Consider the following 14,223-nt stretch of genomic DNA (forward strand, 5'->3'; position numbering starts at 1 on the left):
GAGGACCACAATGTGCTTGTTAAACCAGGAGGGCTTGCCAGCCCATCTGCTTACCTTTCCTCTTTGCAGGAACAGTTTTCTTTTGTGCTTTGAGGATTGTATCCTTGAGCAACAATTACCCTTCATGCACCCCATTTGCCTTCCCTTCCTGGTCCCACATTGCCTCCCCTACTAATGCTCTGAGCCTGTCGAAGTCAGCATTTTTGCAGTCCAGGACTTCAGTCCTGCTGGTTGATTTGTCAGCTTTGTGGTGTATGGTGAACCTGATAATTTCATGGTTGCTGTCACCCAGGTTGCCCTCAGTATTCAAGCCACACACCAGATCACCTCCCTCGGTCAAGACCAAGTCTAGGAGAGCGTTACCTCTAGTTGGCCCTTGTGCTTCCAGGATCAGGAGGAGCGCCTCAGTTGCAGTCAGGAAACTGCATGAACAACCTGACGTAGCCAAGTGTTCCTTCCAGTCTGTGCAGGCAGTTGAAGTCACCAATGACAACCAAGTCCCTTGCATGTGTGGCCTCTGTCAGTTTGAGAGAACTCCAGATCCAGCTCCTCTCCTTGGTTCGGTGGTAAATGCCTACAGTTAGGTTTCTCTTAGCTTGCGCTGTTCCCCCTCCCCCCTGCCCGGTAGCTTGACCCAGAGGGTTTCAAGACCGAGGCCCCCATAGTAACGGAGTCAGGAAGGGGTAGGCACTGTCCAGCCAGGACAGTGAATGCAACCCTGGGGTAGAGCCACGAGTGGCTTGTTTGGGGGGTGGGCAGAGGGGGTGCAGGAGGGAGAAATGGGGGGAAGCCTGGGGGGCATGTGCCTCCTGGATATGTGTGGGGTGAGGGTGGGCTGCTTGCTGTGGGCTTTGCCAGAGACAGTGCTGGCCTCTTCCCAGTGGTGGAGCTGAGGCAGGGCTCTGCTCAGGGCAGGTAGCAGTGGCGCTGGGAAGGGTGGCTACAGGGTATGTTATAGGCAACTCTCCCAGTGCCACTGCTATGCACCCCATCCCTGCCTGCCCCAAGCGCAGCCCCACCAGGAAGAGGCAAGCGTAACCTCTGGCCCTGTGCCTGCTGTGGACAGTCTGTCCTCGCCCCACACACACTTCTAAGGGGCACATACCTGCCTTGTTTCCCCTGGGGTTGTATGCAACAGCAGGGAGCTAGGCCTATGTCCCCGTGTGCCCATGGATCTGTCTTGCTTTCAAGGTTGCATGCCCAGCCAAGGCAGCGAAGTGTCTGCCCCTGTCCCACTCCCTTCGTCACTGTGGGAGCCTTGATTTGTCCTTCCCCCCTGCTTCCCAGAATGCTCCTTCCCTCCCCACCACAGACTTGCTGGCAGGAGGCTGCTCTCCAAGCTGCCAGGCTGCATTCCTGTAAATTGGCTTTGGGCTGCATTCCTGTAAATTGGCTTTGGGATTGGTATCGGCTGATATGGTTGGTTAATAATCGGCCTTTGGTATTGGCCAAGAAAATCTTTGTTGGTTCATCCCTAAAATTATTCACTTTTTTGTAGCATAGTATTATAAACCTTAAGAATCAGTATGCGCATGTATAATGCGCAGATACACATTTGTATTCATTCTGGCTTTTAGTTATTTTTTTTTAAAGTATAAAAGATTAAATTTTTTGTTTGATGACCAAAATCACTCCTCCCTACTTGCAGGTTCTTCTTGTTATCGGGTATTTGATGGCTTTCATAGTGTCTGAGCTGAAAAATCTCAATGAAGTTTTGATTTTTATGGGAATGTTCCTGAATGTGATGCAAGGTTTTTGTGCTGTTAGCGATGCTATAGCTATGATGGTCTAGGAATTGAGACAAAAGCTTTTTAGGGGTGATATTTTTAATTGGGCCAACTACATGGATGGAATAAAGCTCAACAAGCTTAAGAATGCAAGGCATGATGAAGAATGCCTTGCCTTGCATTCTAAACCTTTTTTAACTTTATTCCAACCATGCAATTGGCCCAATTAAAGATATCACCCCTAAAAAGCCCTCGCCTCATGCAAATTTATTTGAGTTAATAGCTTAATTCCTAGATGCTGCTGTTGATTTTGAGGGGTGTTTTCAGAATGCATCTTTCTTTAACGGTGACTTAAGCTGGTGTTATGTGAGAGCTCCTTATTTTCCCCATCCCAAGGCAGAGTTGAATTTTTGTTCAGCTTTGTTTTGCCATATTGCCTTGACTTGCCAAGAGAAGTGTCCCTGGGGCTATATCTAAAGTGTTTGTTGTGTTCCCCATTGGCTTAAGTAGAAGATAATGACTACCTGGGAATTAGTCAAACAGCCAGGAAAAATGTGAGTTGTCCTTATTTGATTGGCTGCGCTGAACCTGGGGAAAGCAGCTGCATTTGGGAGGTGGCCCTTTTATTTTGAAGTTGAAAAAATTTTTCAGTTGGGGGAAAAAAAGGATACACAGAGTATCCTTTAACTTCTACTGTCTTTTGAAACTACTGCAGTACTGCCTTTGACCTTCAGCTATTTTGTTTGTTTTTCTACTTCTCTTGTACTCTAAAGAGGAAGGCAGGGGTCTTTAATTTGTCTCTGTTTGTCAGAAGCAGATTTCTCTGAGACCTATTTTAAAGGAGACCTACCATAGACCTAGTTCTATTGGGAACTTGGACATGGTGGTCCACAAATTTATAGGAATGGGAGTTGACCACCTCCCAGACAATACATTTTCTGCAGCCTAGCCACTCCTGAATATATTTGCCTGCAACATATTTTTTTTCCTGTCCTTCATATTGTTAGGAGGCTGTTGGGGATGTTGACCTTGGATAAGGGTCCTGCTAAGTTAAAATAGAATCCCCTTTTTCTCTAAAAACTTCTTGCCGTCTCCTAGCTCTTTACGCTGTGAAAATAGATTATAATATTTTGGCAGTTCTTGATATGAAGCTTAAAGCTGGAAAACTTGTTCTATACGAACAGATTTTAGTTTAAAAAAAAAAAATCTCCCTTTTATTTTAATTGTTGCAGCATTGTATACCATGAAGTGCAAAAATAAGTTATGAATGTTTGTAATCTTTGGATGGAGAGTCCATCTGATATTTAATTGCTGGACACTTGCAAGGTATTAAATATATTCTTCTATGCTTTGTTTATAAAACAGATGAACAAGGTTCTTTTCCTTTTAATGTTATACCAGGGGCTGGCAATTATTTTGGGTAGAGGGCTGCTTACTGAGTTTTGGCAAACCATTGAGGGCAACATGACAGGCAGCCCAGGGCAGATTAATGTTAATTTTCTAAATATTTTAGGGGCCCCGCGGGCTGTGTAGAATGGCCTGGCGGGCTGCATCCAGCCCCCGGGCTGCATTTTGCCCACCCCTGCGTTATACCTTCAGAAAGTCAAATTTATAATGAAAGTCTGTAGGAACTATTGTGGTACTATAAACATTGTCACTTAAACCTACAGGGTGGTATTTTGTGAGCTAGCATGAGTTAACTAATTAGTGTCATAGTATTTACTCTCAGGGGAAATTAACTTAAGTACATTTACCCTACTTTCTATGAGAGATGTCCTATAGCCTTGTAAGTGACACGAGGTGGGGAAAATCTGTTTGTATTGTCTTGGTATCGCCCCTACTAAAAGCTCGGCTCCAAGTCAATGGATTACCTGCAAAAAGTACCAAGAATTAGCAGATGTGTATTTAAATTCATGTTGTAGGCATGTCTTATCTCCCTCTATATTAGTATGTGCTTTCCATCTCTTCTAAACCATGATAAATACACAAGGTTGCAATGTCCGGTCTGAGACTATTTAAAAAAAATCAAAACAATCAAATGTGAACACTCCAAATCCATGGAAGGAACCTTCCAAGAACAGATCCAGTGTATAGATTGGTAGAGGCAGCTTTGACCCCTATATGTACTAGGGGTTTATGAAAGGTTAGGACTAGTCTCTTCTTTGAAAGAAGTCTGGCTCAGCACAATGTGGGGGAGGGGCTGGTTTTAGAAATAGTGGGCGTTACACAAAAAGAACTCTGTGGCAGGAGTCTTTCAAGTGGAAAAGAGAAGACAAAAGTTTGAAAGGACCAAAAATTAATCAGGAAAAATCATACAAAGCAAGAGGAGAAAAATGTGAAAATTTTAAAGATCACATTTGGACATTAAAGTGAGGAAGGAAAGACTTCATGTTTACCCAGGCATTTTAGTCGGGGTAAGATAAGTGGAATTCTCTTTTTACAGGTTGAAGGCAGGGCAGTGCAACATCATAGAAGTTCAGAGGCATATGTTTTCATAGGTGACAGCCTCCTTTGGTTAAAGGTTGAGCGATACACATTTGGGTTACTGATGATCAATATTTCATTTATTGATATGGTATCGGGATTTTAATTGTGCTTTCTTGCAACCCCGCCTCCCCCCCCCCCCTTTTTTTTTTATTTTTTTAACAGTATGGACGAGATATAAGCTGATACTGTCAGGCTTACTGCCTAGGATCACTTTGGTAAAATGATCTGTTTATCTGTTGAAGAGTAACTTCATGAGCAAATTTTTTATGAGAATTGCCTTCTGCACAGCTGATGCTATCTGAAGAGCTTTTAAGTGCTTTCATTGTAAAGACTGTCTTTTTAAAGAACTATTCTACAACTCAAACTGGAGCTGTGGTTGCCTGCTGTCTTTTAATAGCTAACCGATGCAGTGCACAATTGGCAAAATTGCTCGTGCAGACATCACCGATGCACAAAAGCTAAATGAAAGGACCATGTTGGGAGAAGCCCTGTTAAATGGGAAGGGATGCACTAAGTGGCTGAAGTCAGAAGATGGGTATTGAAGACTGGAAAATGCACTGAAAAGTAGCTGATGTCCTAAGCACTAATACACTTGTTCCATAGAAGTGCAGTTAATAAACAACAGAAGTATATTTAATAAAACATAAAAGGTTTTGACACTTTTTTTTTTCCTTTCTCCTTCTCTAGTTGAATGGATTGCTGCCGTCTCTCTAGCTGCTGGAGCAGCTGCTGTTGGATACCTTGCTTACAAGAAATTTCTCTCTAAAGACAAATGTTGCAAGGCAATGGTAAATCTCCATATCCAGAAAGATAACCCCAAGGTTGTCCATGCATTTGACATGGAAGACCTGGGAGAGAAAGCTGTCTACTGTCGTTGTTGGAGGTCTAAGAAGGTGAGAGAATAAAAGTATATGTTTTAAATCTGCCAATTTTGCAAGTATCCTCTTTATAAATCTTGGTTATATTTTGCATTTTAAAAGACTTCTACAACCTGGAAAACATAATTGTTGCATTGTACTTGTTTGTTTCATAATCCATACTACTGTGGAATATAGTCTACATGAAGTTGTAAGGTGACATAGATTTATAGAAGGGTAGGGCTGGAAGGTATGTGGGGAGACTTGCTAGTAATTTATAAAAAGAATGAAGATTATGGGTTTTACAGAGTACTTTAAATGATCCCTATCATAGCTGGTAGAACAGTTGTTATGCCAGTAGCACAAGAATCCCACACTCACTTATTCTTTGACATTAGGGATAACGTCAAAGAAAGTCTCATTATACAGAAAAGTCTGTAGTCCAAATATCTTTTGAATTGTGAGCTGTTGCTTTTAGCATTTGAAATGGGAACAAGCTCAAAGTTGCTATGTTTGTTGATGTAGAATTGTGCATGAACCACCCTAATGACCTTCACACTCTGTCAAAATTGTTCTGTAGCTGTTCTTGCCTTGCACAGCAACCTTCCACAGTACTACTGAATGAAAGTATGGATCTCTTCTAGTGGTACCTGAAATGATCTAAAACGTCTCCTTTTTTTTTTCCACAAGCTTTTAGCTTATTTTTTTGAAAGGCAACATTTTAAACTTGAGTGCCAAAGCCTCAGATACATTATGTAGATTATTGTGAACAAATACCAAAAAAGCAATGAAACCAAACTTGGCTTAAATTCCAAACCAGAGGCTCCCAATATGCGATTCTACTCAGTGGCATGTAAACACCACTTACGTTCCAAACTTGTCTGACCTAATTTAAATGTCTGGGGCTTGTGACGTGACTCGTTAAGGCGGTAAGCCTTGGTTGTGAATTTTGACACTGCAGGTACAATTTTTGTGCTGAAGCGTATAAAGTTGCGTTATCATACTAGCCAGAAGTCAGCATTAAACACTGTATCTTACTGTTTAATAGTGCATGTTTGTAGGATAGTTAAACAGACTGCATAGGTACTCTGGAGTCTGAATGAAGAAGTAAAGCGTTTTTTGTTTGTTTTTTGTTTTGTTTAATCTAAATATTGCTTCTAAGAACTGAAATATTAGGAACTTTCCAGCTTGGAGCTAAAAATTGTGGAGCACTGCAAAGCTAAGAACTCTTACCACTTCATGGATATAGTACGCAGGAAAACAAGATTAGAGGTCTACTTAAATTGTGGTTAGATTTACCAATTTTTGCAGGTTGCTTGTGGCATAATCAAATTCTGTAGACATTTCATGGATGTGTTTTGGCAGTCCTGCCCTTCACTGCTGATTTAGTAGAGAGGCCTGGGAACCGGGGAGGAGATAAGGGAATGGCTGCCATCTTGAATGTTAGTTGCCCTTCATGTGGCCCAGCGCCTTGGAACTAATTGGCGGAGAGGCCCTTGGTAGGAAGAGGGACAAAGGGGTGGCGGCTATCTTTGCTGAAATCACTCTTATGATGAACAGTTCATAAAGTGCAAATCAGAAAAAGGTTTATTATATGAGGTCGTATAAGAAAAAGTAAGTGATGCATTTCAATTTGGGGAGAGTATACAAAGATAAAACAGCAATGTCACCCTGGTTGGATTAGCACCAGCTTCTTGGTGAGTATAGTCAACATTTTGTTGGGTTTTGGAGATCACTTTTAGCTTTTGCAGGTGGGGACCATAAGTTCCCCACGGCATAAGAGATTCTTTTCTTTAAAGATGGGAAGATACTGTTACAGTATTTATTTCTCTATTTAATTCTGGGAAGTGTATGTATTGTGCAGAAGATTTTCTTCCCCCTGTCTATCATGATGTTCTTCCTATTAATTGTAGTCTAGGAGGGCAATAATATTATTATGAATCCCTATTCAAATTTCCCTTGGAATCTTTATTCAAGAGGTAAAATGATTTCCTCAGTATGAGACTTCCTGCTCATATGAAGCCCAATAGATATGTCTGGGTGTCTTTTTCCTTTGAAATTTGTAATTAGTGATTGTGTGAAGCTTGATACCTCTAAGGGTGTCTGACCCAGGTAAACACTCAGGGCATTTTTGCATGTACTCTAGGGTTGGTGGGGAGTATTTTAATTAGAGCAGCTCTCCAGAGTTGCTCTAGTTATAACACCTGCAGTATCTCGTATATTCAGTGTCCCATGTTTCAAAATGGTGGCGGGGGCGCTTTAACTAAAGCTCGTTGAACGCCATTTTGAAATGCAGAGATGCTGAATACGTAAGGGATGGTGGTAGCATTAATTGCAATTCAGCTGCTGCCACACTTCTTAACACATGAGGAGCCCTGTGAGCTGGATGATACAGCCCTGCCTGTTAGACTGCCATGTGTAACTACATCTGGTACATAGAGTTGGATCATGTATGAGATTGGGTTTGCATGCAGAATTGGGCCAGCACACCGGATTCCACCAGTGGACCAACTGCGCACACAGTCCCTGTGTTGGATTTGATCCACAGACCAGACCCACATCACTCATCTAGCATGCAAGACCAGAAGACTGAACACCGCTGCATTAAAAGAATGATTCAATATGCTAGTTCAGTGATGCCAGACTTTTTGGCAGCTGGCCACAAACTAACTCCGCACCCTCCTCAAATGCCATTCTGATCCTTTTCCACTGCCCAGTCACTGTTTTGCTTTCTGCTCCCTGCCGTATGTACTTCTGTGCTATGTGTCTTCTATGGCAGCCTGTGTGTGGCAGGTTGGATTGTTGCTTGTGCCATGCATGCTGCAGGTTAGCCACCCCTGTGCAAGTTGGGGGCTCAATTAAGAGGCTTTATAAAGAGCTCAGTGAATGCATGTTTAACAAGCAATGAGATGCTGTTTCACAATGTACTCCTTCATAGACTGTAGTTTCCATTTTTTGCTGTTCTGTTTTGATCTATTGTCCATAAATAGTCTCTTCTTCTAGTTTTGAAAGGAGATTTTTTTCAGATAAAAAGATGTAATTCTCTAAAGTGGCTGTAGGTTTTGCTCTATTCCCATTCTTTATGGGTATGGCTTTATTGCAGTTGACTATGCAGGAAACATTAGTTTGGCTACTTCCTTATTTTTAAGGAATTTTATCTTGTAGTTAATGAGTAACTCATTGCAAATGTTGTGTGCAAAATGAAGGTGTGGCAAAAAGGTCTATAAAACTGTATTGCAGTATACATGCATGACACACACAATATGACCTGCATGCAGTTAAGGTTTTAAATGATGTACAATGTTTACTTTTCCACTCGGTCACTGATCAAATACAGATATAGTTGCATGCAGATGCAGTGTATCTAAATATGCCAGCAATAAGAACTTGCTAAATCTGGCTAAATAGTCGCTAAACCAGTGATTCTCACCCAGTCATGCAAATTCCCCTAGGGTGCCTTGACCCTTTCAGGGATGCCATGGGGTACCATGCAGTGTTAATACTGTTAGGTGTGCAAATATCATTCACAAGATGGGGAATCAATCATGTTAAAAGTATTCTCACCTGTTGTGGTGTGTTTTTTCTGAGTTCTTGGCATCAGAAGAATTGCTCTATAATAATAAAAAAAAAATGGGGGTGCCTAAAAAGATTGAGGACCACTGGCTAAATCCTTGGTGATGGTGCTCAAACAATTCTACAAAATATGAATATCTTCTATAGTCTTCTTAAATAGTGAAATAACATGTTTTTTTTACAAAGGACATGGTTAAGATTTGTTTGAACGTTGTATGCTTATATGAAAACTACACTTAAGATTTATTCTCAATCAAGTTCTCTTAACTTGTTTTTGTGAAACATACTGGTATGTAACTTGGTTCAGAGTATTCATTCATATAGCTCTGTTTCCATTCCATTTGTCAGTGGAATCTGATACTATTGGAAGCTTTGTTCTGCATTACAAAAAAAACTTGCCCAATAGTGCCTTTGGTGCAGAGTCCCTGTAGATTTAACAAAATAATCCAGAACCCACTTTATCCCTATATCGTGCATGAGATACTTTTATACAAAAATTTAGGATGACTACATTTTAGTAGACTGCCCATCTGGCTGTGCATATTTGCATTTTTAATAAGGACAGATGGTGTTAACCTTCAGTGTCACCCAGTTTTTTTCATCTTATTTTAAGAGAGGACCTAAAAAACTAATGTTAGCATAACTTATTCTTAACTAAAGTTGGCTAAGATATTGAAGTTCTTGTCTCTTACCTTGCATAGGTGTAAGAAGCTGTGTTTTCAGATATTGCAGGACAGCAAATTTTAAATATTTGTGGAAAAATGAGGTCTGCTAATAAGGATTACTTTGTTTTGTTATGTGCTGCAGTGACATTAGATGAGAGGTTAAGCTCAAAGAGTTGTAGTGTATTTGAATATGCACCTTTGGGTCAGGTGACACAAGATAAATAACCTTGACCCCTGTCACCCATGTTACACTTTATCACGTAAACGTTTGCTTATCCTTCTATAGTTTATATCATCTGTGGAGTGCAAACTATGGTATGTACCAGCTGTGATGGTTTGTAATTTGAATGGGTTCTCTAAGGTCTGCATTTAATTGAAATATGTTCAGTGAAATATTATGTAGCTGGTAACTGTCCACTCATGGAACCTGGTGGGGCAGGGAAGGGGAGTTGTTAAAGAGGGGTTTCTAATCAATCAGATCAGTCTGGAACAGTCTGCCATGGGAGGTGGTTCAAGCACCTACATTGAACACCTTGAAGAGCAAATTGAATGCTTATCTTGCTGGGATCCTATGATCCCAGCTGACTTTCTGCCCTCTGGGCAGAGGGCTGGACTCAGTGATCTCCCAAGGTCCCTTCCAGCCCTAATGTCTATGAAATCTAAGATAATGTGTCCAGAAACAGCAGAGACCAATGTTTTATCAGCACTTCATGACCCCTGTTGGCTTTAAGTTTTGCCAGGTAGTAAACTAAAGCATGCAGCCACTGGAACATAATGACTGTTTTGTGATAAAGCCCACACTGTCACACTCATGTTCTACAAGAATTAAAATTGTTTTCCTTTATGTGAACACTTCTGTCCTTATTTGTACCAACATTTGTCATTTAGTAACTATCTATCTTTCAGCAGCTGTCTACCAACTTTTAAAGTGTTCCTCTTTATTTTGAAACCTCTAATACTATATAACACTTCCTAAACCTGGCAATAAAGGAATGATTTTAATTGAGTTCTGTGGGAAGTTACTTGGATGGGGTTTAGGTAATAAAACTTAATTACACCCCAAAGGGGAAAGACAAAAAAACCCTCGCTTTTAAGGTTTCAGTTCAACAAGTTGCTTGCCTTGATGGCTTCTGCTGTTTCTAAATGTGTTCTGGAAATAGATGCATAATTCAGTTTTAAGGGTGTGTGATCCTTCAGTGGTTCAGGAGTGTTGCTGAGGTAGAAGGTCTTGGTGATCAAGGGAAAGGAGGCAGGACTTGTTAGACCTCCATCAGGTAGGACTTGTTTTCACTGCAGGGTTAACTCGGGCTGTCCCTTTTTTGGTATTGGGGCTAACATTTGTTGCTGTCTATAATGAATAGTCTTTGCCCAAGTCCAGTGTGGATTGCGTCATAATATTGGTTCTTCAACATTTATGGTTCTCCACTGCTTTCCCAGAATGCTGTCCAGGTTATCCAGGAAGGTAGACTTTCTCAAAGCTTAATGGGAAAGAGTTGGATGGTCTGCTTACAGCAGCACTAAGAACCACAGTTTATAACCCCAGAAATACTAGCAGCTAAAGGAATATCATTGGATGAAGACAAGTGGACAGATTAGGGAATGGCTTTGTGCAGTTCCTTGCTACCAAAACCTGAGTGTTGATCACCAGTTACATCTGGATTGAAGACAACCCAGAGCAGCTAGGTCTGGCATAGTCCCACTGTTGACTTAAGTATTATCTCCAGCACACACAGGGATACAGCTATTGGGAGTAGCATAAGAGCCAATCTACTGTTTCTAGCTCAGGGAGTTACTCTTGGTTTGTTCTGTTCAAAGACTGTTTCAGTGCCTTTTACAGAAAAGGAATGTTTTTTTTAAATCCCCACTTCTGTACAGAAAGTCTTGATACTTTTTGCTCAGGTTTATGCCAGGAACGCACAGTAGAGCATGGTTAGAAGTTAAACTAGTACTAGAATATTTCATTTAGGCCTCTGAGCTGGTATAACCCGTTTCTACCCCAAGAGGATTTGTCAGTATAGTTTTATACTGGTGAGCCTTGTTCTTATGCAGACCTGGTCTTTTATTTTGTGTTCATCCTTAATATAGAGAAGATGTAGAGAAGGACTTGTCTGAAATGCTTCTCGGGCAGGCTTGAGCAATGTTTTTGAACAGAGTGCCCAAAACACTTTCAGTCTCGACTTGTAAAATGTTGGTGTGCCAGGGGCGGACGGCGGGGGAACTGTGAAGGGTCTGAACCTTGTGGCAGTGCAGCCCCAGCCTCTTTCCCACTGTCCTCCCCGAGGGACATGTGCCAAGCAAAATGCCTTTGAGTGACAACTCTGGCACCTGTGCTGGCAGCTGCCTACCCCTGTTCTGTGGCATGTCTATACTATCTCACTGATAAGCCTGGGAGCACTGCCACAGTGTGCCCTGCGTACATGTTTGCTTTCACTCTGATCCATGCTAATGTTGAGAACTTCAGCAGTGTACCTGGCTGAGAGGCACCCAGAGGGTGTATCCAAAGCTGTTCTCTGCAGTGTCCTGCAGGGCAACAAATAGGCAGCAGAGCCATCTGAGGGCAGGAGTTCCAGTGCATACATACTGGGACCAGGTAGGCAGGTCACACTTCTAGGTGGCATCCCTGGGCTTGCCACAGACAGCATAGAGCTGCCTGTCTCTAACCTGTAAGACTTTTACTATTGAAGTGGAGGATTGAGTTGTTGCAATGTGTATTGGGAAGCGGGGAGAAAGGAGAGAATATTTGGTGGGGGCAAAATTTGAGGCCACTATGGTTCAGCTACCTTGGCAGAGAACTTGAGATGGGGATTCCAGTGTTCATGATGGGCTGAAATGCCTCATGTTGCCTGCTGTATGTTTATACATTTGCAGGTGATGGCAACAAACCTTAAACATGCCTAATCAAAGTTCGAGTGACATTACTGAAAGTGATATCACTTGGGTTATTTCCCACGTAAAGATGTGTTTTACAGTGTTAAGTATTACAGACAAAGAAGGGAAAAAACAAGCTAAAATGGGTGCATTTCAGACTTAATTATTCAATTTTCCTTTTCTTTTTCAGTTTCCACTGTGCGATGGCTCTCACACAAAGCACAATGAAGAAACTGGGGACAACGTTGGTCCTCTGATCATCAAAAGAAAGGAAGCATAAAGTGGACAAATGGAAGCCATAACTTGTCTGTTTTTTGTTGTGTAATTGGAGTAAATGCAGATTCTGTTTGTCATGTTACTGAAGACTTTCAAGTATAGTATACATACAACATGTTGCAGAATATGTAGTTTGTGGCACTTGTCTTGTTTGGAACACTACAATACATACGTTAAATACTCATGGCTTGAGATTATTTTGTATCTGAGTGTGTGTACACTTTCATTAAGAGGTATAAAATTAAAATGACACTTTGAATGTACTTTGACCTGTACACAGAAGAAAATAATATATTAAATTATTTTCAAATATGTGTGTTCTACTTGCAAACTTCTTAGTAGAAAGTGTAATAAACAAGAAATTTTTCTGAATCGATCTCAGAAAAGAGGAATGTCACTCAGATGTAGATATATTATGAAGGCAGTAAAAGCAACAGAAAAGGATTTATAGTGCCAATATGCAACTAACTACTGACAGACACGATGTCAGGCAGATAATGATAAAGAATATGGACTGTAATTAAAGACTGCTGCTATTTAAATGCTGCATTTTGAACAAACATAAAAGACTTGCAGATAGATCGTGCCAGAGAATCAAGTATCTAGCTTACTACTCCAAAAAAATTATGTCTACAATCTAGTTAATGGAGTTATTCACAGCAGTCTTGATTTTAGTCTTAGTTCTGCAACTAAGTTGTACATCTGACAGACTCCTTGAGGTGGGATTGGGAAAGGAAGATAAGAGAGCCTTAAGTTTTAAAGTAACATGTCTGTAGGCCAGAAGATGATCTTGCAACTCCTTCCCCATCAAATTCTAAGATAAATAGCTGTTAGTGGAAGTTTGGCAGACTACTACTTGTCCCTGGAAATTTTGCTTTTTATTAAAAGTACATGGAAATTTACCCTGAAAGTGCTGTCTTGCATATCAGTCTTCAGTTGTGTCGATGGCTTGGTATTCTCTTGTGGAACAGCAAAAATCTATGTGTACAGAGGAAGGAGACCACTGTTCAAGGATTCTTTGTGGAGTTTGTATAACCAGTAACCCTAAGACCCTAGTACCCAAAAAGGGATGTTTTGCCAGCTAAGGAAAAGGTCTAACTTCTCCATTAGTATAATGCAATTTTCCATCGGGCCCTACCAAGTGCCTTCAGCTTTGAGCCTGGGTGAACAGGGGTAAGCATTCTGCTTATAATTGACTGATTTATGTTTGACTATATAGCTTAGGGGTGGGCAGTTATTTCGGGCAGAGAGTCATTTACTGAGTTTTGGCAAGCCATTGAGGGCTGCATGACAGGCAGCCCAGGGCAGATAAATATTAATTTTTCTAAGTTTTTTAGGGGCCCCGCAGGCTGGATAGAAGGGCCTGGTGAGCCACATCCGGTCCCTGGGCTGCATTTTACCCACTCCTGATTATAGCTGATTATCCTGAAGTCCCTTCCATGACTTGCACCTGGAATACCAAGAGTAGGGTCTCATAGGAAACACCACAATGACCCTATGGGCCAAATCTGCCCTTTCTTACTGCCTAATTTCATTAAACTCAGCATAGGAGAGAGGATTTCAGTTGGATGCAAGGAAAAGCGTCTGATTTCTGTCACTGCTGCTCTATATTTATTACAACTTCAACTAGTCGTCTCAGAATTTTATAGTCAACTTCTCTCTTTTCTTCCTGTCTTCACCAAGTAAAAATACCAAATAAACTAGTCTAGTCATCTATCAAGTTCACTGATGGGAAAACTTGGTAGGGGATGCTTTGATTTCATCCTAAAC

General features: G+C 41.2%; 1 protein-coding gene across 2 annotated transcripts in view; it reads left to right on the forward strand.

The window, feature by feature from the left end:
* CISD1 (CDGSH iron sulfur domain 1) overlaps window positions 1-12,766 on the forward strand; it is a 20,147-nt gene extending 7,381 nt beyond the window's left edge. For both annotated transcript variants that reach the window (XM_019538585.1, XM_019538586.1), the window contains exons 2-3: window positions 4,902-5,107; window positions 12,368-12,766. In XM_019538585.1, coding sequence (XP_019394130.1) covers window positions 4,902-5,107; window positions 12,368-12,457 — 296 coding nt within the window. In that variant the 3' untranslated portion in view covers window positions 12,458-12,766. The remainder of the gene's footprint in view (window positions 1-4,901; window positions 5,108-12,367) is intronic.
* The last annotated feature ends 1,457 nt before the right edge of the window (window positions 12,767-14,223 follow it).

Source organism: Crocodylus porosus, unplaced genomic scaffold (assembly GCF_001723895.1).
Source record: "Crocodylus porosus isolate Cpor-Errol unplaced genomic scaffold, CroPor_comp1, whole genome shotgun sequence".
NCBI classification, from domain to species: domain Eukaryota; kingdom Metazoa; phylum Chordata; order Crocodylia; family Crocodylidae; genus Crocodylus; species Crocodylus porosus.